General features: G+C 53.9%; 1 protein-coding gene across 7 annotated transcripts in view; it reads right to left on the bottom strand.

Moving 5' to 3' along the window:
• The window catches only part of CARD10 (caspase recruitment domain family member 10), a 32,844-nt gene extending 10,232 nt beyond the window's left edge, over positions 1-22,612 (bottom strand). Inside the window, exons 1-15 of one of the 7 annotated variants that reach the window (XM_027541710.1) lie at positions 22,528-22,612; positions 21,245-21,388; positions 17,395-17,472; positions 16,733-16,811; positions 15,935-16,186; positions 14,930-15,067; positions 12,393-12,718; positions 8,080-8,271; positions 7,009-7,164; positions 6,288-6,413; positions 5,030-5,221; positions 3,225-3,359; positions 2,766-2,881; positions 1,939-1,967; positions 1,368-1,491 (exon numbers count right to left, since the gene is read on the bottom strand). In XM_027541710.1, coding sequence (XP_027397511.1) covers positions 1,368-1,491; positions 1,939-1,967; positions 2,766-2,881; positions 3,225-3,359; positions 5,030-5,221; positions 6,288-6,413; positions 7,009-7,164; positions 8,080-8,271; positions 12,393-12,718; positions 14,930-15,067; positions 15,935-16,186; positions 16,733-16,811; positions 17,395-17,427 — 1,898 coding nt within the window. In that variant the 5' untranslated portion in view covers positions 17,428-17,472; positions 21,245-21,388; positions 22,528-22,612. Of the gene's footprint in view, positions 1-1,367; positions 1,492-1,938; positions 1,968-2,765; positions 2,882-3,224; positions 3,360-5,029; positions 5,222-6,287; positions 6,414-7,008; positions 7,165-8,079; positions 8,272-12,392; positions 12,719-14,929; positions 15,068-15,934; positions 16,187-16,358; positions 16,597-16,732; positions 17,473-21,244; positions 21,389-22,527 lie in introns of those variants that run through there. The other 6 variants (XR_003511091.1, XM_027541713.1, XM_027541709.1 and 3 more) reach the window with 6 other exon arrangements.
• Positions 22,613-24,642: the final 2,030 nt, after the last annotated feature.

The raw sequence follows: 24,642 nt of genomic DNA, 5'->3' as shown, positions 1-24,642 counted from the left end.
AGAGGCCCTTGGACAACAGCCAGGACCCCTGCTGCAGGCCTGAGCAGAGGAAGGGAGGAAGGGCCAGGCAGGCAGGAAGGGAGGCGCCTCCGCCCCTTCCCCCAGAAGCACGTCCTGCACAGTGAGAAACAATGTCACGCTGGGCCCGGTGCCTAAGGGTGAGAGTGGGGGCAGGGGCCTGGCCAAGCTGCTTTCGGGAGGCAGGAGGCTCCCGGTGCTGCTCTGCCCTGATTTCTTGTGCGACCTGTCCTCTGTAACCAGCATCCCCACATTCCAGCTCTGACATTCACTGCTTCCTATGCCCTCCCCAAAACCCAAATCTGGTCAGGTCACTCTGGACCTTGGTCCTGGCACGTCCCAGCTGTGTGACCTCGGGCAAGTCGCTTAACCTCTCTGAGCCTCGGTTTCCTCCTCTATAAAAAAGGGGTAATCATAATAGAGCCGGCGTCCCAGGAAAGAGGGAATGTTCTAAAGCAGCCAGGAGCCGGCCTTGCATTTAGTAATAGCTAAGCACCATCACCCACCCGCCTCGCCGCCCAGGTTTCCCATGGTGCACAGCACCACACTTCCCCAGCCTGACTCACAAAGCCTGCCCTAGCCTTGACTTTCACCTTTCCCCCTTCCCCCTTCCCTGCCTTCACGCGCCAGTCACCACCAAACGCCAGGCCTGTCCTTGGACAGCCTCTGTTCTTTCCTCTTCCTATCACCCAGCTGCCCTCCTGGCCTGCTCTCTCCTGGCTGCGTTCAAAGGCCACATTCTCAGATCAGCCTCTCCCATTGCCTGTCCTCCTGAGATCACTGACCAGAAAAGCCATGCATCCACCAAAACGGACAGAGCACATGGCCTGCAGCATGCTGGGAGCTGCCAAGGTTCATGTCTCCAGTCATGGCATGGGGCCAGCTCAGCTGCAGGGAGCTACAAATGACAAACTACCACCACCCCACCCCGCCCTCAGCACAAAGTCTGCTGGGAGGCCCAGTCCTGCTGGGAGATCCGAGCAGGGACAGGCAAGCAGTACAAGTAACAGTTGCCACCTACCAAGCACCCACCACACGCCTGGCAAAGCGGGGTGCTTGGCTGCCACAAGTCCTAAGCCTCCAAATTCCACCTGCAGAAGACATTGCTGTGCCCTTTACCCCGATGAGGAAACTGAGGCCCAGAGAGGTGAAATAACCAGCCCAAGCCTCCCAGACAATGGTGACAGCATACGAATTCAACGTCTGCCTCTGTGCAAAAACCCAACAACTGGACAGAGGCATGAGGCAAGGGCTTCGCTGCTGCTCCCTCCCACCCCACCCCTGCTCACCCTTCTCCGGGGATCCGAACCAGCCCCCCAGCTCCACCCTGCCCCAGGAGACTGCCGTACCTGTTGAAGAGATCCAGGCCACAGCCTCTGGCCAGAAGGCTGTCCGGCTTTCCCAAAGGCCACACGCTGTCGGAGGACGAGGACGAGGAGAGGCCCGGGGACCAGGGCTTGAGCGTCACACTCCCTGGGGAGGAGGGGTGAGGTTCAGGGGCGCCAGCAGAGCCGTGAGGGAGGGCTGGGTCCATGAGAAGGGGGTTGCCCCTTGAGCCCAGAGATGGCTCAGGGCCCAGAGACCTTGGCAGGTTGGAGGCCCTGGGAACACACTGGACTCAAAGGGCTCAGGGCTGGGCCTGAGTCGACCAGGGGGACCCTTCAGTTTCCTGGAAGAAGGGGAAGGGCGGGCTGGAACTGAGTAGCTCCACAGAGCACAGCTGGCACCAGGAGAGAGGACCAGGATGGGGTCAGGGTGAGAGGTGGGAATCAGCTGCCTCAGGGCCTCCTGAGCAGAGCCTCTCTGCTCAGGGGACAGCAGAGCCTCAGGGAGGGGACGCAGGCCAAAGGCAGCATAGGTAGCACAGGCCTCAGGTGGGTTCCCAGATGAGCCCTCCCCAGGGAGTGCCGGGGCCTTTACCTGTGATGTCTGACATGCTGCTGAAGGACCTGGGCAGAGAGAGGGCAGAGGGGCCAGCACTGAGCGCAGTGGGCACTCAGCCCCACCCCCTGCTCCTGTCCCCGTGCTGCCCCAAAGTCTGGCAACCCCCAAGCACATGCAGGCTAGACTCCTAAAGTCACAGGGCAAGAAGCTAATATTCTGACTGTAACTGTGCCCATGTTCCTCCACCTAGAAGGCCACCCCTTCTGGTCTCCCTCCAGGAAGCCTGCCCTGACCTCTCATGCTGCATCCCAACCCTACTTTCTACTGTCATTTGTAGCTCCAGGGTCTGCCTCCCACACTAGACCATGACCTTCCCATTGCACACTCATCATGGCAGGTTCACTCATTACATCAAGCCAATGACCGGGGACACATGCCAGGTGGAAGACTATCTCCCACCCTCAGTCCTGGCACCAATCATATGGCTCAGTTTATCTGGCCCCCATTTTCTGCTGCTGCCTGAACCTGCAGCCTTTCTTGCCTGAGATCCTTGATCCCTGAGAACCTCCTCTGTGTCTCCTAGTCCTGAACACCCAGGCTTCCCCCTGGATTAAGGCTCTTTCAGGCTTAACCTCCAGTGACGCTCATGCCAGGGTGCTCAGCAGGGACTGAGCCCACTCTGCCCTTTGACCTTGTCTTAACCCCTTGGTTACACATATGACTCCTGGGACCTGGGTTTCCATAGCTCCAGTCATTTAAGGGCAGCAAAGGGAGCTGACAGCCTGGACCTGACCCTGGCATCAGGGATTCTGGAGGTAAGAGTAGCACCCCGCCCACCGCCCACCCTGGGCCTCTCCCTTTACCTCTTAGGGGGTGCGGGGTCTTCCTCTCGCTGCCGGCGGAGGATGGAGCCAGCGCTGGGCGGAAAGGGCAGGATGGAGAGGCGATTGATCTCCTTCTCGTTGTCCGTGGCCTCCTCCTGCAAAGTCACAGCAGGACCTAGTCACCCCCACAGCACCCGTCCACAGCTCATGGTGCCAAGTTTGTGCTCATTTCACAGACGGGAACTACAGCCCAGAGTGGATGGGCAGGCTCTGCGAAGTTTGGGATGTGAATGGCTCCCCAGGTCTCCTGGCACCCGAGCCCAGGCCCAGCACTGAGCCAGCTTCTTTGGGGGTTTCAACAAGGCACTTGGCTTTCGTGGGCCTCAATTCCCTCTCGTGGGAAATGGAATGGTCAGCAAACTGGAGAGCCCCCTGTGTGTCAGTAGTAATATGATGGCCATTGTACCCCCCACATCTGGGCTAGGGCAGGCGTCTTACCGAGGTGTGGGGCTCAGGCCCTCCCATGACAGGCGCCTCCCCTGCTGCTTCTGGGCCTCCCAGCGGGGATGGGAACTCGCTGAGGCTCCAGGTGCTGCTGAGGTTGGAGCACAGGGAATGGGAAGAGGCGCAGGCCTGGAGAGGAAGGGGAGAGGGAGCAGTCAGCAGCGCTGGGCCGGGGCCAGCCACCACCATTTTCTCAACGCCCGAGTGCTGGAAACAGGGATGAGGTGGGGAAGGAGGGAGCTGCATTCCTGCCCTCATGGAGCTCACAGCCTAGTGGAGAAGACAAACTATAAACAGGCAGGCAGATGAAGGAATTAAGGCTCAGCTTCCAAAAGAGCTGGGAAGGAAGGTACCTAGGGTGGGGAAGGCACTCAAAGGCCCCACCCGGCCAGGGGGCCATCAGAGTGCTTTCCAGGCAAAGTGTGGTTCGAACTGAGAACTCAAGGATAAGTAGGTGTTAAAGTTGGGGAGGCAGATGGAACAGTCAGAGCAAAGATCCTGAGGCAGGACTGACACATTCTAGGAATCAAAAGCTGAGACAGGGGGGAAGGGATAGTGTGGGGTCAACAATGTACACACTGCTATATTTTAAATGGATAACCAACAAGGTCCTACTATACAGTATATGGAACTCTGCTCAATGTCCTCTAGCATCTTGGAGGGCAGGGAAGTATGGGGGAGAATGGATACACCTATATGTATAGCTGAGTCCCTTTGCTGTCTACCTGAAAGCATCACAATATTATTAATTGGCTATATGCCAATACAAAACAAAAAGCTTAATTAAAAAAAAAAAAAAAGTTGAGACTGAGAGAACCAGGCTCGAGGTAGGCAAGTAAGGGAACCACCCTGTAGGACTTCTAGGGCAAAGTAAACCACTGAGGATATTTAAAAGTCAAAAATCACAGATTTATGCTTCTTTTGTTCTGTTTCTTCAGGTACTACACTCCTGGTGGACTGATCCTCTTTTAAGCAAACCCAAGATAGGAAAGGGGCTTCCCCGATGGCTCAGTGGGTAAAGAATTCGCCTGCAAATGCAGAAGACACAGAAGATGTGGGTTCAATCGCTGGGTCAGGAAGATCCCCTGGAGGAGGAAAATGGCAACCAACTCCAGCATTCTTGCTTGAAAAATTCCATGAAAAGAGGAGCCTGGTGGGCTACAGTCCAAAGGGTCACCAAGAGTCAGATATGACTGAGCAACTAAGCACACACACAAAATAGGAAAATCCTTTCTTTTCCTATCTTGGCAGAGATCTGAGAGCCAGTGTCTGATTTATAAGGGATCTGGGGGCTCGGCTCCACTGCTGGGTGGCTATGTGATCCTGGGCAAGCCTCTGACCCTCTCTGGGCCCTGTGCAATGAGGCAACTGTACTAGTCAGTCTCTGAGGAACTTCTAGGGCACACATTTTGCATTCTAAGATGCTTGCCAGCCCTCAGGGAGCTGGGGTTCTCCAAGTGTATGATAAGACAAGCTTCAAGCTGTTTTTCGTGCCCCAGGTATAACCTCAGAAACCCAGAGGCCCCTACACTCCTGTCGTGTTCCCTGTTACACCAACCCCCACCCATCCGAGCTGCATTTTGTCCACCCTGGCCAACAGCCCCCTCCAAGACTGGCATGTTCTTGACCTCGAATGACGACTCCAGCCAGGACCCACATGTTTCCTCCCAGAGCCTGCATCTTCCCAGGCCCAGGTGAGGACTCCCAATGAGTCCCCCACGTCCCCACCTCCAGTTGAGGTCTCTCACCAGGTCTCACTCTGGCCGAGAGTCCCAGCTTGGACTCCTGACCCTGCTCACCTTGAGATGGGGGCCCCCCTGGACCCGCTGTAGCTGAACCTCCAGCAGGGCCTTGGCGCCCTCCAGGCTGGTGAGCGCCGTCAGCAGCTCATCCCGCTCCACCTCCAGGCCTCGGACCTGCTTCCGGTACTGGTCCTTCTCAATGAGGCTCTGCGAGTACTGCAGCTGAATACGGTCTCGGCTCTGGATGGCCTGGCAAGAGTGGGCAAGGAGGGAACTGGGGCCAGGAGCCGAAGGTGACATGCTGGCTCAGCTGTCCTGGCCTCTGATCTCTCAGATCAGGCCAGGGGGTGGAGCGGTGGGTAGCAACAGGACCGGCAGCTAATGTTTATTAAGAACTTCCTACACGCTTGTGCCCTGTGCTAAATATTGGCTCATTTAATCTTCATACTAACTCTTCGAGTTAAGACAGTCTCCTTATTTTCATTTTACAGACAGGGACACCAGGCCAGCAGGGACACAGCTGCAGAGTCCAGGCTCGTACCATTTCCCAGAAACAACTCAAAACTCTTCTACGGGACACACTGTATGGGGGACTTTATTCCCAGCCTCCAGGGTTCAAAACCCAGCCCAGTGCACCCAAAGAGCTTTTCCACACAATGTAGACCATGGTGCCCAAGAGCTGGGTCCGTGGCCACGGGGACCTATCACCCATTGTCTCAGAGGGAGCAGGGGTGAGAGTCTCAGGGGCTAGGAGCAACCAGGTGAAGTGCAAATTCCTGGGCCCACCCCAGACCACCTGACTCAGTATGTCCGGGGTTGAAACCCGAAATCTGCATTTTCACCAGGCCCCCCAAGGCCCACGCTCACGTGTAGACACCAACTGCTCCAGGGATTCCAGGGATTCGAACAAGGACAAAACCTCCTGCCCTCCCCGCTGCACGGGGAGCTCAGATGAGGAGGGCTGGGGGCCTTGGCCCACCCCTCAGGAGGTGAAGGAATGGTACCCAGGGCCTGGGAGCCAGAACTTTTGAGAATCTCTTCACCAACAAACATTTGAAAGCCTCGCTCTTGATGTGGGGAGAACAGGGATTCAGATGCCAAGGCCACCCACACCAGCTCTCATACCTGTCCCAGGAGCCCAGTGAGGCAGGTGTGTTGAGAGGGCAGGGCTGGCACACCTCAGTGCTCAGGTCCCCTGTCTGTTTCTCCGGGCCTGCTTGCCCCATCCTAAACTGCTGAGTATGCTGTTTGTCTGCCTCTCCCCATCTTCCCCTGGATGGGAATGAGGACTGGGCACACAGCAGGTGGGGCTCACCTGGTCCCGCTCCTTCTCGATCTCCTCCAGCTGGGCCAGGACGGTGGCCATGCGGTGCTTGTACAGGTCACAGTCCTTCTGCAGCGTACGGTGCTTCAGCCGCAGGTCCTCCATCTCCTGCAGATACTGTGGGTACGACAGGGTGGAGCGGGATGGGACACACCCTGGTCAGACTCCAGGGCTGGGGACCATGGGCAGGAGCCCAGCAGGTCCAGGGAAAGGCCTGAGCCCCAGTAATGAATGCCCACCTCTCCAGCTGGGTGGCCTGGGCTGATAACTGACATCTCACTGGGCCTCAGCTGCCTTATCTGTAAAATGGGAACAACAACCCATCCCAACCCACCTGGGCCTCCTCATTTCGACTGCAGTCTGCCCGCTTAACCCACTCTGCTTCCTCCACAGCACGCATCACCCTCCGTGACATGAAGTGAGAGACTGTGGATTACGAATAAGGTGTCCTGTCTGTCTCCCCTGCTAGAATCTGTCCTCCCCAGGAGAAGGGACCTTTGTTTTGTTCACAGATGGACCTCAACACATATTTGAGAACAAACGAATGCACAGCTCTTGGCACGGGACCTGGCACACAGCAGATGCTAGGGGAAAGCTGGCTTAAGTAAACGGGTGATGCCCACCCCCCCACCCCTCCAGGAGTTTCCCCAGGCTGTGAGCAAAAAGGCAAGTGGGGGCAAGGCAGGGGGTGTATGGGGCACGTGGACATCACCTTGTCCCGCAGCTCCTCGGCCCACTGCAGCTCCCCCTGCACAGCATGCAGCTTCTGGCACAGCTCCTGCCGGCTGTCCTGCGCCTCACGCCAGTCATGCTCCAGGATGTCTAGGAGGATGCGCTCAGAGCCCGGGGCCCCTGGCCGGCTTGCCTCCTGCGGGGGCGGGTGTCAGAGCTCAGTGCTGCCTCAGCCCTGGCTCCGGGCCCATCCTGAGTGTGGGGTGAGGGGGGACACATAGCCCTCAGCCCCAGCCCACTAGCTCTGCCCCTTTGGCCGAGAGCCTTGGCCTCTCTGAACCCTGGCTTCCCCTTCTGCTGAGTGGGTGTGGCCTCAGCAGCTCTGCCCACCCTCCAGGGAGCATCTGGGGTACAAATGAGGTAAGTGGATGAGGGCGTGTTCAGACAAGTTGGACCAGGATCTTATTCCTCAACAAGAACCAGGCCTGTTCTCTCTTGCTCTGGCCCCCCACCAGCTAGCCAGGACAGAAGATGGGTAATACTTCCAAGGCCTATTTCCACCCCCCTCCTCTGGCCTGACAAGGGGTTTTCATAGGGTCTGAGCCTGGCCCAGGCAGGTAGACCATGGGCCGAAGATCCAGTCCCCAGACCCACACCCTAGCTAGGCACCCCCAACCCTATAAAATACACTAGAGTCCTAGCTTCCTCCCCCACTTCCTGTGAGGAGTAATGGCCAGGTGGCAGGCCCATGCTGTCCCTGACCTGCCACAGGACACTGAGCAAGCCCTGGGGCCACCCAGACCTCAGAGGTCTCAACCTGTCCATGGTCAGACTCCTTTACAAATTCAAGGAAAACTGGGGGCCCACTCCCCAGAAAAACGCTCACACACAAAATCAGATGCACAGTTTCAAGGAGTTCAGAGGCTTCCTGAGTCCCCCCTCCCTCAGCCCCAGACCCCAGACTCAACACCCAGGGAGAGCTGGGGACCTCCACTCAGAGCTTAAGAGGTCAGCCAGATCTCAGATCCCTGGATCTAGAATCCTCATTTTCCAGGCCTCAGGGGGACAAGTGAGCAGGAGGGTCTCGCCTCCCCCCGGCCTCCCCCCATACCTGCTGCAGGCCTTCCTGCAGCTCCTGCAGCGAGGCCACCAGCCGCTGGTTCTCAGCACGGAGCTCCAAGACCAGGTCCGCACTGTCGGGCTCTTTCTCTTTCTCCTCGGCCCCAGGGAGTGGCCCCCTGGCCCTTCGCAGCTGCGTGCACTCTTCCTCCAGCCGGCTCACCTTGAGCTTGAGCTGATCCACCTGGGGCCCAGGACACGGGTCAGCTCAGGGAGGGAGCACCAGCCAGGCCAGAGGGGAGACAGAGGTCCCGCTCCCGCAGTCCGGGGTGCCTCCCCTATTCCCAGAGGGGCCCGAGCAGGCATCCTCCCTGGACATGTCTACAAAGAAGCGACAGGCTGGATCAATATGACGAGGCCAAGCCACCGTCCCAGGGGAATCTGCCTCAAGGACTTGTGGGTGAATGGGCCAGATCACAACACACTTGTCTGTCCTGCAGTTCTGACATGGAACACAGGCAACTGAGCCCAGCACCAGCATAATGGACGGGAAGGGGGGCTGCACCAAGAACAGGAGGACCCAGGGGCTGGGCCCAGCTCGGCCTCTAACTCCGTGTGGCCCTGGGCAAGTCATGGTCCCTTCTCTGTGCCTCAGTCTCCTCATCTCCCAGGGGAATAAGGAGGAAGACAGTATTGATAGTCTCACCCAGCCCAAGAGCCAAGATGTCCCCCCTCAGAAAGCCTCCCTGCTCAACATATATGCACAGAACAGCCATGAGTCTGATCCTCCCTTAGAGATATTCCTACCAGAGCCTCCATGAGGGATGGTTATGCTATTGGTTCACTCCCAATACAAATTTCAAATCTGGGGTCCAGGTTTCAATTGTACCATTTTACCCTCTGTCATCCTGAGCAAGTCACTTACCTCCTCTGGGTCTCAGTTTCCCCATCAGTAAAATGGGCCTGTTCAATCCCCCTGCTCCTGCTCCACCACCTGCCTCCCAAAGTCATTGCAGGCATCAAACAAGACAGCAGGTGGACAGACGCCTTTAAACTACAGAACTGCTGGGGGTGTAACAGTGGCTATTTTTACAGCTTTGAATAAAATCCTAGGACCCTCCCCCGACTGTTACCAGTTCAGTGTGGGCAGCCAGAAACTGGCCAAGGGGGCTGTGTGGGTGGCTGAGTGGTGGCCATGGCAGAGATGTACGACCAGCTGGCTGGATTATGAGTGTACTTAGCCCAAGTGATTTTCCAAATTCATGTGGGGTCTGAAGTGGCTAGAGCAGCAGGTGGCAGGCCACGAAATGAAGTCATTGTTGGAAAAAGACACAGTGACCTCTGGGGCTACACTCAGGCATGCTGACATCTGGTGCCCTAGGAGTGCCCTGGCCTTGCTTGGAAAGGACTCACAGCCTCCCAGCCTCCAGAGCCTGGCATAGCATTCTCCACCCCCCTCCCCACACACGCAAGGATCTGGAGCCTGGGTCAGGCAGTTCCACGAATTAACAGCCCACTCCTCCTCCGCAGAGGACTCAGAAAGAAATTCATGACTCTTACATTCCTTTCCCCTCACAAAACCCGCTTTGTGAGCCGCCGGAGAAAGACAGCTAGTTACAAGGGCAAATGTGGTCACACCCTCTCCAGCAAACTACAGCCACACACCCCGACCTCCTGCCTGACCCGAGGCCGGCAGGCTTCCCAGATGAGCTCAGGGGACAGGGCACCTGGGAGTCTCCGCCAAACACCAGGAAGTAACAGATGCATTTAATCCTGGTGTACAAACTCACTTAGCACAAAATTATAGCGTTCATTCCTTTAAGTTTATGTTGCTTAGAAATAACAGCTCATTAAATTTGCACCTTATAAAATACCGTATTAAATCACAGCCACCACACACCTGTCTGGGGGGGGGGGGGCGGTGCGGGCGGAGGGAACCCAAGCTGCCAAGAAAAAGCATCATCAGCTGCTCTGTTCATCTCCACCTGCAAAACCTTTGTTAAGTGGTTGTGGAAAAGCTCCAGTAAATTAAGGCAAGTGTACAGTAGCTACATTTAAAGAAAAGCTTATCTATTAATTGAATTTCATCCCTTACCCTCCACCAGCTAAACTGGAAAAAAGCAGCTGTTCTCTGCCCACTGGCAGATTTCTTTACCCCTAGGGCCATCCTGGACCTTCCCCAGTGGCTCAGTGGTAAAGAATCCGCCTGCAGTGCAGGAGACTCAGGAGACGTGGGTTTGATCCCTGGGTCGGGAAGATCCCCTTGAGAAGGGAAATGGCAACCCACTCCAGTATTCTTGCTTGGAAAATTCCATGGACAGAGGAGCCTGGCAGGCTACAGTCCATGGGGTCACAAAGAGTTGGACACAAGTGAGTGACTAAGCACACACATACTATGTGCACCTAGAGCTGAAACGCTGACACACAGAGAACCTCCAACACCTCTTCTTCATCCCTCTACCCAACCCCAGGAGATTCCAGACAGGTGTGCGCGCGCACACACACACACACACACACACACACACACACACACAAGGCACCCCCCACCCAGTCACATGCACATATCCACCACTTCAGCAGACCCAACTTACAATCACATGCAACCCAAGGGTGAGACAAACTGTGCTGGCCACAGCCCCTCCCAACACCCAGGGACCAGAGGCCATCACACTGTCCTCTCTGAGCAGGCTCTCCCCACCAGGCTCCTTCCCCACCTCACCCGACTCCCAGAAGTGCCCAGAGTAGAGTCAGAAATTCTCCATCTTGGAACCCTGGGAAAGTACTCCAACCAACCTGTCTGTGCCTCAGTTTCTTCATTCATAAATGGGGATAATAACAGGGCTCTACCCGACCCCCAATCCAGTGGAGTTCCCAGGAAATTACAGGAGTTGATGGACATCAAGCCCAGAGGACCATGCCTACTACACAGGAGGTGCTATATTGCTATGATGTCACTGCACCGTGACTTCCCACTTCAAGGATGAGGAACCTGAGGCTCAAGTGGGCCTGGCAGCCTGGGTCCATGAACCTGTGGCCTCAACAACCCCCAGTCCTTTCCCCAGATGTCCACCCCCACCCCCAATGGCACCCACAGTCACAGGCTCCAGCACACCAGTGCTCTCACGCTTACAGGCTCATCGTGGACGTGTGACCCATTGTCCACGGCCACCTCTCACCCCCTGGGGTGCCCCAGCCACAGTTGAGGCTCAGGGGTCAGGGGGCTTCAGATCCCACCATCAAAATCCCCCAATGGAACCTTGTACAGTACTGCCAAGGACAGCCTACTGTGTGCCACGTGTGTGCTCAGTCACTTCACTCGTAGCCCACCAGGTTCCTCTGTCCATGGGGTTCTCCAGGCAAGAATACTGGAATGGGTTGTCATTTCCTCCTTCAGGGGATCTTCCCCACCCAGGGATCAAACCCTGCATCTCTTGGCTTGGCCACAGGCACTGTCAAATCCTTGAGACAACTCTCTGCAGCAGTAAAATCCCAGCTTTATCCCCATGTGAAGACCCAAAAAGACACCAAGAAAGAGAGGCTCAGTTGCTCAGCCTGTAAGAGGCATGGCCTCGTTCGCTTATAGGGAGAACTGGGTGAGATTTCATCTGGATGGGAGCAAGAGGAACAGCATCATAAGGCAGAAGCCAGCAGGGGCACCAGGCAGACCTGGTTCACATCCAGGCTGTGCCACTTGCTGCTTTGTGACCTTAAGCAAGTCCCTTTACAATCTACACCTGTGTCTGTACTTTAAAACGAGAACATGGAGCACGGTATCTTTGTGAGATTACATGATATGATGCGTGTAACCTACATAGCATAGAGTCATACTTAATAATATCAATAACAATGGCTAACCGTAATCCAGGTTTTGAGCACTAACCCTGCACCAAGCCCTGTACATGTCTTAAATTCTGTATCTTAAATCCGAGGAATCCTTCTACCTCAAGGTCTCTCTGCCACAGCACTTGCAGACCTTTTGGACTGGACAGTTCTTGGTTGTGGAGCTGTCCTGGGCTCCAAGGACGTTTAGCAGTAACCCCGGCCTCTACTCACTAGACGCCAGTAACACACTCCTGGTTGTGATGATCAAAAGTGTTCCCAGACATGGCCAAAAGTTGCTAGGGGCAGGGGGAGCAAAATCAACCCCAGTTGAGAACCACAGTCATAACTCAATGAAATAAGCACTATCAATATCCCCATGTTACAGATGAGAAAACTGAGGCACAGAGTGAAGGGACTTGCCCATGGTCCAGTAGCCAGCAGATGGTGGCTCTGGGACACCAGCCGGCTACCATATTACCATCATTTTTTGCAAAGCTGCCCCTTGCCCATAGCACACCCCACCCCAACCTCCCCAGGGCCTACCGCCAGCTGTAAGTCCCGGCTGCGCAGCACGGCTGAGTTCTTCTCCTCACTGAGCTGTGCCAGGCGCATGGCGATCATGTAGTTCTCATCCTTAAGCCGCAGAAGCTCCAGGCTCCCTGCCTCCCAGTCCTCCCGCAACCGCTGGCAGCGCTCCTGAGCCTGCTGTTGCTCCCGAAGCCGCTGCTCCAGCCCTGCCCGCTCCTCCTCCAGCACTCGGCCTCGGGCCTGCAGCTGCTGCTCCCGCTGCAGCTGACTCTTTCGAGCCTCCCGCAGCCGCCGCACCTCTGTCATCAGGAACTGGGTCAGGCCCTCAGGCCCCTCCTCATCTGCCAAGGACAGGGCAGAGAAAAGTCAGTTCAGGCAAATAAAATCCAGCAAGATGGCAGACCACACAGAACAACCCAAACCGGAAAAACACTAGAAGGAAATATTGGGAACCCATTTTTACAATGTGGGGACAGGGAAAGGCTTCCTAAACAAGGCAAAAATAAAAAAACTATAAGAGATTTCTGAATGATGACAGATGTAAGAAGCAAAGTTAAAAGACAAGTAACAGAGTGGGAGAAAATACAACACATGACACAGAGTCACACTATATAAAGAGCTCCTACAAATCAATAGCAAACAACAAAATAAAAATATGGCCAGAAACTATCAAATTGCAAATTCCCAAACAAAAAAATGACTGGTAAACATAGGAAAGGGCTTCCCTGGTAGGTCAGCTGGTAAAGAATCCACCTGTAATGCAGGAGAGCCCGATTCAATTCCTGGTTAGGGAATATCCCCTGGAAAAGGGATGGGCTACCCATTCCAGTATTCATGGGCTTCCTTGGTGGCTCAGACAGTAAAGAAGCCACCTGCAATGCAGGAGACCTGGGTTTGATCCCTGGGTTGGGAAGATCCCCTGGAGAAGGGAATGGCAACCCACTCTAGTATTCTTGCCTGGAGAATCCCCATGGACAGAGGAGACTGGTGGGCTACACAGTCCATGGGGTCACACAGAGTTGGACACAACTGAGCATGTATGCATGCAGAGATGCAATGAGGAAAGTATTTTCCTATGTTTGTGCTGAGCTGTGCTTAGTCACTCAGTTGTGTCCCACTTTTTGTGGCCCCATGGACTGTAGTCCACCAGGTTCCTCTGTCCATGGAATTTTCCAGGCAAGAATACTAGAGTGGGTTGTCATTTCCTACTCCAGGGGATCTTCCCAACCCAGGGATCGAACCCGTGTCTCTTGCATCTCCTCCATTAGCAGGTGGATTCTTTACCACTGTGCCACCTGGGAGTCCCCTCCAACTCACTAGCAATAATAGTAACAACAATAATAGTGGTACCACTAACATTTGACTTTACTCTTTGGTCTACATATGTATATTAATTTATGTAATCTTCACAACACTTAAGGTAGGTACTATTTATTAAACCCATTTCAAAGAGAGACAAACCCAGGCACAGAAATGTCAAGTCATTTGCCCAAGGCTAACTAAACTGTTGAGTAAGCTGAGTACATCTTTCAACAAACTGCAAACTTAAAACAACAACATATTATTTTTCACATATCTAACCACACAAAAAAATATTTTTAAATGATCCCTAGGATGAATGAGGGTACAACAAAAAGGGTGCTCATACACTGCTAGAGGGACCCATGTTGTGTATGTGTTAGTTGCTCAGTCGTGTCTGACTCTTGGCGAGCCCATGGACTGCAGCCCACCAGGTTCCTCTGTCCATGGGATTCTCCAGGCAAGAATACTGAAGGTGGGTTGCCATTCCCATCTCCAGGGGATCTTCCCAACACAGGGATCGAACCCAGGTCTCCTGCACTGCAGGCAGATTCTTTACAGACTGAGTCACCAGGGAAGCTACATATTCTCTAAGAAATCTGACTTCTCAGAACTTCTCCTGAGACACACATGTGCACAAAGATGCACCTAGAAGGATGTTCCCAGCACTGTAATATTTGCAAATAACACATCAATAGAGGATGTGTTAAATGACTATGGCACATCACTAACAAACACGATGCAGTCATTAAAAACAAGCATAACAGAATCACACTGGTGGTGGTGGGGGAATGAATCACAAAAACCAGTTGTTCCAAGAAAAAATGAAATACAGAACAAGACATGTAAGATGATCCCCTGTATATGTGTGTGCATGTGTGTATACTTGCCAAACTGTTACCAGCAGAGCAGAGTTGAAGGAAGAAGTAAAGATCTTTGCTGTTTATTCTCGTCTCATGGCATGTTTGAATTTTTTACAGAAGAAACTGCAAACTGGTACATGTCGGCCACATACATGTCTGAGAACAATTTCAGGGGCAAAGAGCTACCTTAAGTGTGTGGGCTCTGAATTTAGACTCTAACTGTGTTACAAACCCAGCCCCACACTCAGCCTGCTGGGGAGGTTTTGGGCAGACAGTTTCAGCTGTCTCTGTGCCTCAGTTTCCCTGCCTGTTCAATGGCCACAATGGGAGTGCCCCCTCACAGGGAGGGGGTAAGGAATCTGCTCTGGCACCCACTGCAGACCCACTCACCGAGGATCATGGAGCAGCGCTGGGCAGGCTCTCGGCCAGTGAGCAGTGTGAAGTGCTCGGGGTAGTAGAACTCCAGGGCTTCCAGGAAGGCCTCATAGCCCCTCTTCCCCCGGCAGCGCAAGATGTCCATCAGGCGCCCTGGAGAATTGGGGGTGGGTGTCCAGGGGTCAAGGTGAGGGCTGCCCCCAGTGCCTAGCTGCTTTCTCCCGTCTGCTCCCCGCTCCCCACCCCGACTACTCCAAGGCCCACATTCCCCAGATCTCTGAACCAGTGACACACACAGGGACCTGACTCAACACATCAGAGGAGATAGCCTGTCTGCTGCAGCCAGGAGAATCAGGACCCACTCCCCCTCCACCACCAGTGGTAACTGTGTTTCAACAGCTCCCCAAGCCCCTGCCTGCCCTTCACACAGATACAGGGCCAGCAAACAGCGCCTGCCTTTACAACGGCACAGAAAAGCCCCCTCCATCCTCAAAGGCAAACCAAAATATCTATCTCGTTGACTAGTGCCTGAAATTCCACCATCAGACCCGCATTGCTTCGCCAGCTCCGTTCAGGCACAACCTACGGGAGAAGGCACCCTCAAAAAACTGGGATGGGAAAATAAAGAAAAATAACTCTCCGAGAAGTATGTGACACACAGAAAGCGGGGGACAGGGAGAACCTATGAAAGCAAAGGTCACAGGAACGCGGCAAAGGACACAGGAACGAGGCCAAGTCCAACAGCTGTGACCGGGAGGTCCCAAGCCCCGCCTGAACCGCAACTACAGCCAACCCCTTACTCTAAGGTGGGCCGAGGAGGCGGGAGAGAAATCCAGGCGCGGTGTGGACACGCGGACACGCTAAAGGAGGCAGGATGGCGGACACAGCAACCATCCCACCCTACCGATGTGGAGAGCGAGGTCCGGGGCATCAGAGCCCTTGACCGGTCGGCCCCAAGAAGGCCCCAGGGAAGGCCGGCCCCACCCGCTCAGGCCCGACCCCGCGCCCCCCACGGCTCACCGGTGCGGTTTACACGGCACGGGAAGCGGTAGGTGCTCAGCACCTCCTCCTCGTCCTGCTCGTCGATGACCCGGCATTGGCGCAGATACGGCGTGAGCTTGGCCGGGTTGAGGGTGCGCGTCAGCCGGTGCCGGACGCCCTCGATCCGCTCCCACAGCGCGTCCTCCTCCGCCTCGGACCCGGAGCCGGCCCCAGCCTCCTCCTCGGCCTCCCCAGCCTCGGCTCCGCCCGGCATGGCCGCGTCCTCGGGGTCTGCGGGCCAGAGGCGCGCGAGGGTCAGCGCGGGCGCTGGGGGCGGGGTGCGCCGACCGATCCCAGCTCTGGGCGTCGTCTGCAGGACCCCTCGTATCCCCTCCGCTTTCCCCCGGCTTCCCGCGCCCCGTCCGCCCCGAGGATGCCCGGGCCCCGAACCCCCGGGACTCACCCCGCACGCCAGAGCAGCCTCGCACTCCGGGGTCGGCGCTCGGGCGGCGGCTCCTGCGGCGCAGGGGGGCGGGGTCGGCGGCGCCCCCGGCCCCGCCCCCGGCCCCGCCACCAACCGGGCTGCCCGGACCTCCCCACATCGCCGCCCGGGTCCAGGCTAAGTGTCCGGACGGCCAGCCACCCGCACGTCCGCCCGCAAGCCCGGCTCCCTGCCGTCCGGCCGCCGCGCGCCTCCCCCCGCTTCCTGTTTCCCGCCGGCTCTCCCGGCCCTGGCTCGGCAGGGTCCGGGCGGCCCGCCCACACCTGCCCGGCCTCGGGGCGGGGCGGCGCCGGCGGGACACGCACGCTCACACCCTCCAGCGCGCTGCCACACACCTTTTCCCGCGCTCACTGGGCACACGGCGTCGGCTCCCCGGCGCTCAGTCCGCCGCTCGCATCTGGCACCTGGCGCTGACTTCGGGTCGCAGCGTACACGGCGGCCACAGGGCATACCGGTCACACCGGCACATGGAACGTTAGCAAACCGTGTGCTCGGAGTTAAAACGTCCCACACAGCCTACACATCACCCCAGCGCCGTGCAGATGCCACACACCCAGTGCAATTCTATCTGCTCGTCTCAGGAAATGACCATGCAGTGTGGAGCCAGGCCACCCCCGTCCCCAGGGTCTCTCCCAGGCCCTGAGCACTTCTGTGGCTGGGCTCAGCTGGGAGAGCACTGCTCCGGGAGCAGATGCGGATCCTAGTCCAGCCTCCAACCTACCCTTGTCTCTGTGTCCCCAAATAAATTGCCAGTTCTGGCACCTCCTCTCAATCTAAAGGGCTGCCCCTGGGTGGGCAGCAAAAGACAGGAGTTATGGCTGCCTTCTCAGAGATCAGACACCAGCCAGGTCCCTCCTACATAGTTTCACTGGAGAACATGAAAACCCATTTCCCAAAGGGTGTTCCTCTAGATACTAGACCCAGAAACACTTGGGAGTAGTGCTGTAGTCCAAGCAAGGAATCTACACTCCCCAACCCCCTTGTGGTAGTCACTTACCACAATAAAGTGAACACCCACATCAGCTGGCATGGCGATACCCTCTCTCCATGGGTTAGATACTGCCAGTGGGGCCTGCTGAAAGTGAGGAGCAGAGGGGCAGGAAAGAGCTGTGAGTTCCCCAAACTCCTTCCATGCTCTCTGAATTTAATGCCATGTGCATTTGTGCTATGTATCCAAAGAAATAAAAGTTTTAAACAAATGAAGGCCAAGAAATGTGGTCAAGAAATGGGCTTACCTTTATATACCCTAGTGTTGTTTCCCAAACTTAACCATTTTTTTGTTTTTTTGTTTTGGAGATCACCGGTTTTCATTGGGGGGAAATGCTTTGGAAGTACTGGATTCTAGTGCAAATTCCCCAGTTCACAGAGGAGGAAGCAGAGGCCTATTTGGGCAAGGAACTTGACCAAATTTACACAGTGAGGAAGCGGTGGGACCAGGCCAGGGCCCAGCCCCAGGCTCTGAGCCCAGGCACACACCAGGCCTTCCTCCCAGTGGCCCCAGGGGCCCTTGGCTTCCTGTCATCCTCCCACTAGCAACACTGTTCATTGTGAATACTTTTAACTTGACCAGGAGAATGGGATGAAAGTCTTAGAAAATGCTTTTGTGGTTAATTATTTCCTCATTAAGAAGCCTAAGCAGAGCCTGGAGATAAGACACAGAAACCAAGGGGCCTGCAGGTAAGTGGACAAAGAAGTGACCAGCAGGAGGTCGCTGGAGGCCCAGCAGTCCCAGAGAGGCTGTCGTTGCTGTGGGCAGCACAGTCATACTCACATACAGTTACACACACTCATAGACACACACACATGTGCCCACAGTGGGCCTCCAGCTGAGTGGGAGACAAGAAGGCACACAGCTGCCCTCCCCACAAGGCAAAGCCCCCTCATTCATCTGTCCCTGGGCATCCCCAGCACTGGGAGTGGAAGTGTGCAATTCAACATCACCTCCTGTTAGGTCCTTGGTGGGTTTGCTACATTCATTTCACTACAGTCACACCAGAAAGGCAGGAACTGCGGTAGGGAGACAGAGGGTCTAGACCTCACATTAGGGGCCCTGGGTCTTAACCCAGGCTCACTGTCAAGAGTGCTATTCTGAGCCTCAATTTCCTTGTCTGCAGAAGTCAGGTGGTGAGTAATTCCAGCCACACCTAGAGAGCAAGACTGTTTAGGAGCAGAGAAAGTGCCCTAGGGGCCTACATTTGACTTTAATTATGTCTCCTTGAGCTAATTCCTTTCCCTGTCAATTTCCACATCTGTATAGTGGACACAATGGTTCCCCCTATGCAAAGACTGTCTGTAAGCTACAGTTCCTTCATTTGTGAAATGGGCACTGGGCAATCAGTGCTCTTCTGCTTCCTAGCAAAGTCCCCATATTGCAAACCAATCCAATGTCCCACCACCTCTGACCCTGCTGATGGTCCAAGCCGCTAACCTGCCCACTCATGGGGTGCTAGACTATAGTCTACTCTGCAGCCAGAGGGATCACTTTAAAAACAGTTGATACCCTCCAGAGGTTTTCCTACCAAACTGGAATATAATGTAAATTGCTCCTAGACCCTGCCAGTTGCCCCACCCCATCTCTTCCGTCTGCCTCCCTCACTCACTAGCCTCATTCTGTTCCTGGAACTGGTAAGCTCTTCTCATCTCAGGGCTTCTGTTCAGCCAGTTCCCTCTGCCTGAAATGCTTGTTGTTCAGCTCCTCGTGCAGAGGGCTCCTTCTCGTTATTCAAGTCTTGGATCAAAGGTCACCTCCCTTGGCACAGGAGCACACAGGCACACAGGCAGAGCTCACCCTGCACGGCTCCTATGTACTCCATCAAGCCACTCTGCTTGTGTTCTCCATCAGACATCTCCCCATTCCTGGGTGACTTTACCTGTTTGTTGCCTGCTTCTGCTCCAAGAACAGAAATGTCTTGATCAGCAGGAGTACACTGGAATGTTCCAAGAACAGTGAGGATGAGAAGTGGAGAAGAACAGGAGAGGAGATCAGAGAAGGCAGGGAATGGGGGAAAGATACAGGGCAGAAGGCCATTCAGGAGACTGTCAAGACGTTCCCTTTTATCTGTAGTAATTCAGTGGGCCTTTGAACAACATGGGTTTAAACTGGCACAGGTCCATGTATATGCAGATTTTCTTCAGTAAGTATGTACTACAGTAGTATATCATCCTTTGTTGGTTGAATCCAAGAATGCAGAACCTAGGATATGGAGGGCTGGCTATAAAGTTCTAAGAGGATTTTCAACTGCAAAGGGGTGGGTGCCCCTAACCCCCACGTTGTTCAAAGATCAGCTGTACTAGATTATTATCGTCTCCCTCAAATCAGCCTCAAAGCCCACAGAAGCAAGCATGCCCTTTTTCGTTCACTCCTTCAGGAAGGGTCCCAGCCCCACACCTTCTCCATTCCTCTTAGGCAGCCTCTGATTGCACTCCGGGAATTGGAGCCTTGATTTCTCTTGCCTGCTAGACAGGAAATGTGCATGTGTGCGGTGGACCCGGGCTCCCCATCCCACCCCCGAGACTGATCTCATCTTGTCTGGCCATCTCTTCACCAAGTGCAGGGCCTGGGTCACATCAATGCATACATGGCAGCACTCAGCAGGGGACCTGACACATGGTAAGTATTCAGTAGGAGACTGATGAATGGACCTGGCAACGGGGAGAACTCCTTTTGATGGGCTTCAAGACACAAGAACCAGACTGCCCTGGGGTTCAATCCCAGTATAGCACATGCTTGTGATTCTAGGCAAGTCACAATCTAACTTTTCTCTACGCTTCATCTGAGGGGCCTTAATGCACATGCTCAGTTGAATTCATCTAACAATGACTCTTCCTCTCCCACTGCCCAGGATCCCCCTAGGGTCGCTCTGTGCAGAAGGCCAGAGGGGCCCTGCTTCCCTGAGACCTATTTCATGGAGGTGGGGAAGAAGGAGGAGGCTGGGGAGTCTTTTCTGACCAATCACAGGAATCTGGGCCAGAAGGGTATTTAAAACTATCACCTTACATTAGCTGTAAAAAAAAGAAGGAAATCCTACCATTTGCAACAACATGGATGGACCTGGGGGCATTACATCAAGTGAAATAAGTCAGACAAAGACAAGTACTGTGTGATTTCGCTTGTATGTGGAAACCAAAATAACTGAACTCATGGAAACAGAACAGACTGGTGGTTGCCAAGGGTGGGGGCTGGGGGCAGGGAAAAATGAGTGAAGGGAGTCAAAATGTACAAACTTCCAGTTAGAAAGATAAATAAGCACTGGGGATGAAATATACAACACGGTGATTATAGCTAACAATACCCTTTTGTGTAGCTGAAAGTTGCTACCAGAGTAGATCTTTGAAGTCCTCTTTGGAAGAAAAAAACAATTTGCAGCAATGGGAGGTGATGGATGTGAACTAAACTTATTGTGGCAATCCTTTCACAATTTATACATGTATCAAATCATTGTGTTGCACACTTTCAATTAATGCAATGCTATATATCAATCATATCTGAAAGAACTTTCAGCTACTGTGAGGCTGGGGGAGACCCCTCCCAGAAGGATATCAGATCTCACTGTCCTCCAAGCCTTTCACCCCTTCCTCAATAAAATGGCTTGATTCCTCCCCCCTTCTCCCAAATTATATCTGAATGAAACTGGGGAAATAAGACTACGATTTTATAGAAATTGGGGGAACTGAGGGCCAAGGCTTTGGTAGCCTGGGTAAGCCTGGGTTCCAGAAGACAGGGACCGCAGGGCACCCGGAGGCAGAATGGCTGCAGGGAATGGCTGGCAGGAGCCATGCTCCAGCATCACATTATTGAGCTGGAGACTCCAGGGGGACCAGAAGGAGAAGAGTATCCATGTCCCTACCTTCTCTTGGCAGCAGCGGAGTAGAGAGGCAACTCACGCTTGTCCCCATTCAGGTCAGTTACAGAGGTCTGTGCGTGCCTGACCTTCGCCTCTCCAGGGCTGGGAGCTGGGCTAGGCTGAAGGGTCCCGTTTAGGGGTCCAGGGCTGGGCAAAGACAGAAAAAAGCAGCCAGAAATTGAATATGAGCTTCTCCTACTCCCACCCCTACCCTCAACCATGGCTGTATCACCCAGCCACACCACGGGTCCCTTCTGGCTCGGTTTGCCCCTCTGCATCACAGGGAAATTGGGAGGGAGATGTCGACCCCAGCAAGTCACTGACCACCATCCTGAGAAAAGATGGAGACCCCAAGGGGGATGCAGGACACAGCCGAGGCTGCCATGGAAACACAGCCATCCGCCAGCTCTCCGGGGAGTGTATCCCAGAGGAGACAGCCACTCAGGAACGTTGCCTGGGGGCCCTGAATTCCAGAGAAAGGCCCGCTGAACTGCCTGGGCTGAGTCAGGAGGAAAGGGCGGGCCAGGGGACCAGCCAGGTCTGAGTCACTGGGGCCCCACTGACTTGCATGCCTTCCTCTTCGGGCTGCTGGAACCAAATGAGGGATTCTGCAGAACTGGGTTCAAATTCTAGCCAGACCACTCCAGTGAGGTTGTGACCCGGGCCAGTGGAGACAATAAGGCTGTCATTAAATGAATGAGTATGTAACAGGCTTGACACAAAGCTGGCACTCAACAGCAACAATACCAAATAGTTTTGAGCTCTTATTATATACAGGACATCTATGTATTAAACAATTTCCAGAATTAGCTCCTAATTAACAAACAGCTAGGCATGCGGAGTCACATGAACGATATTGTTGGTGCTGTACTAAGTGTGGGGTTGCCTACCGAGAGTCGCTCCTTCTCTCCTCCACCCCATGCCCCCAGGCCCACCTGCACACACTGTTCCCTGCCCAGTCTCTGTCTGCAGTCTCTGCTTTGTGCCCTGGACCAGGCACTTTAGACTAAGTTGCTCCCAAAGGTAAGAAGAACAAGTCTTCTGCCCTGGGGGCATCAAAACCTAAAGCTGGGGAAGAGACAAGAAAGGGCAGGGCCGTCCAGGCAGAAGGAACAGCTAGTGCAAAGACTCAGGGGCAGGAAATCTCACTTTCTGTTCCCACAGGGCCGTCATTCCCCTCACTTGCTGGGACTTGTACCATTTCGAGCCATCAGTCCTGCTCACCGTGGTCCCCATGACTCAGACCCCACCCCAGAGGAGGAGGTGAGGTTTGGGGGCGGTCCTACCAGGAAAGCTGGTGAATAATCATCCACTGGCCTGCAGTGCTCACAGAGAGAGCTCAGATCCCTGCTGAACTCGACCATCTCACGCAAGCCCAGTAGGCGAGGCCTCTTCCTCCAAGAACCTGCCCAGGGGGCGGGGCCTCTTACTTTCCCAGGATCCAGCCCAGCGGGGCGGGGCCTCTTACTCTACAGAGCAGGCAAGGAAACCCAGGCTCAGTTAGTCAGTCAGTTCAGTCGCTCAGTCGTGTAGGACTCTTTACGACCCCATAAATCGCAGCACGCGAGGCCTCCCTGGCCATCACCAACTCCCGGAGTTTACCGGAACTCATGTCCATCGAGTCGGTGATGCCATCCAGCCATCTCATCCTCTGTCGTCCCCTTCTCCTTCTGCCCCCAATCCCTCTCGGCATCAGGGTCTTTTCCAATGAGTCAACTCTTCGCATGAGGTGGCCAAACTATTGGAGTTTCAGCTTCAGCATCAGTCCATCCAATGAACACCCAGGACTGATCTCCTTTAGGATGGACTGGTTGGATGTCCTTGCAGTCCAAGGGACTCTCAAGAGTCTTCTCCAACACCACAGTTCAAAAGCATCAATTCTTCTGCGCTCAGCTTTCTTCAGAGTCCAACTCTCACATCCATACATGACCACAGGAAAAACTATAGCCTTGACTAGACGGACCTTTGTTGGCAAAGTAATGTCTCTGCTTTTGAATATGCTGTCTAGGTTGGTCATAACTTTCCTTCCAAGGAGTAAGCCTCTTTTAATTTCATGGCTGCAGTCACCATCTGCAGTGATTTTGGAGCCCCCCAAAATAAAGTCTGACACTGTTTCCACTGTTTTCCCATCTATTTCTCATGAAGTGATGGGACCAGATGCCATGATATTAGTTTTCTGAATGTTGAGCTTTAAGTCAACTTTTTCACTCTCCTCTTTCACTTTCATCAAGAGGCTTTTTAGTTCCTCTTCACTTTCTCCCATAAGGGTGATACCTGCATATCTGAGGTTATTGATATTTCTCCCAGCAATCTTAATTCCAGCTTGTGCTTCTTCCAGCCCAGTGTTTCTCATGATGTACTCTGCATTTAAGTTAAATAAGCAGGGTGACAATATACAGCCTTGATGTACTCCTTTTCCTATTTGGAACCAGTCTGTTGTTCCATGTCCAGTTCTAACTGTTGCTTCCTGACCTGCATACAGGTTTTCCAAGAGGTAGGTCAGGTGATCTGGTATTCCCATCTCTTTCAGAATTTTCCATGGTTTATTGTGATCCACACAGTCAAAGGCTTTGGCATAGTCAATAAAGCAGAAATAGATGCTTTTCTGGAACTCTCTTGCTTTTTCCATGATCCAAAGGATGTTGGCAATTTGATCTCTGGTTCCTCTGCCTTTTCTAAATCCAGCTTGAACATCTGGAAGTTCACGGTTCACGTATTGCTAAAGCCTGGTTTGGAGAATTTTGAGCATTACTTTACTAGCGTGTGAGATGAGTGCAATTGTGCGGTAGCTTGAGCATTTGTTGGCATTGTCTTTCTTTGGGATTGGAATGAAAACTGACCTCTTCCAGTCCTGTGGCCACTGCTGAGTTTTCCAAATTTGCTGCCATATTGAGTGCAGCTCTTTCACAGCATCATCTTTCAGGATTTGGAATAGCTCAACTGGAATTCCATCACCTCCACTAGTTTTGTTCGTAGTGATGCTTTCTAAGGCCCACTTGACTTCAAATTCCAGGATGTCTGGCTCTAGGTGAGTGATCACACCATCATGATTATCTGGGTTGTGAAGATCTATTTTGTACAGTTCTTCTGTGTATTCTTGCCACCTCTTCTTAACATTTTCTGCTTCTTTTAGGTCCATACCATTTCTGTCCTTTATGGAGCCCATCTTTGCATGAAATGTTCCCTTGTTATCTCTAATTTTCTTGAAGTGATCTCTTTTCCATTCTGTTGTTTTCCTCTATTTCTTTGCATTGATCACTGAGGAAGGCTTTCTTATCTTTCCTTGCTATTCTTTGGAACTCTGCATTCAGATGCTTATGTCTTTCCTTTTCTCCTTTGCTTTTCGCTTCTCTTCTTTTCACAGCTATTTGTAAGGCTTCCTCAGACAGCCATTTTGCTTT

Source organism: Bos indicus x Bos taurus, chromosome 5, assembly GCF_003369695.1.
Source record: "Bos indicus x Bos taurus breed Angus x Brahman F1 hybrid chromosome 5, Bos_hybrid_MaternalHap_v2.0, whole genome shotgun sequence".
In the NCBI taxonomy this organism is placed as follows: Eukaryota; Metazoa; Chordata; class Mammalia; order Artiodactyla; family Bovidae; genus Bos; species Bos indicus x Bos taurus.
This window is presented reverse-complemented; position numbering and strand designations above follow the sequence as displayed.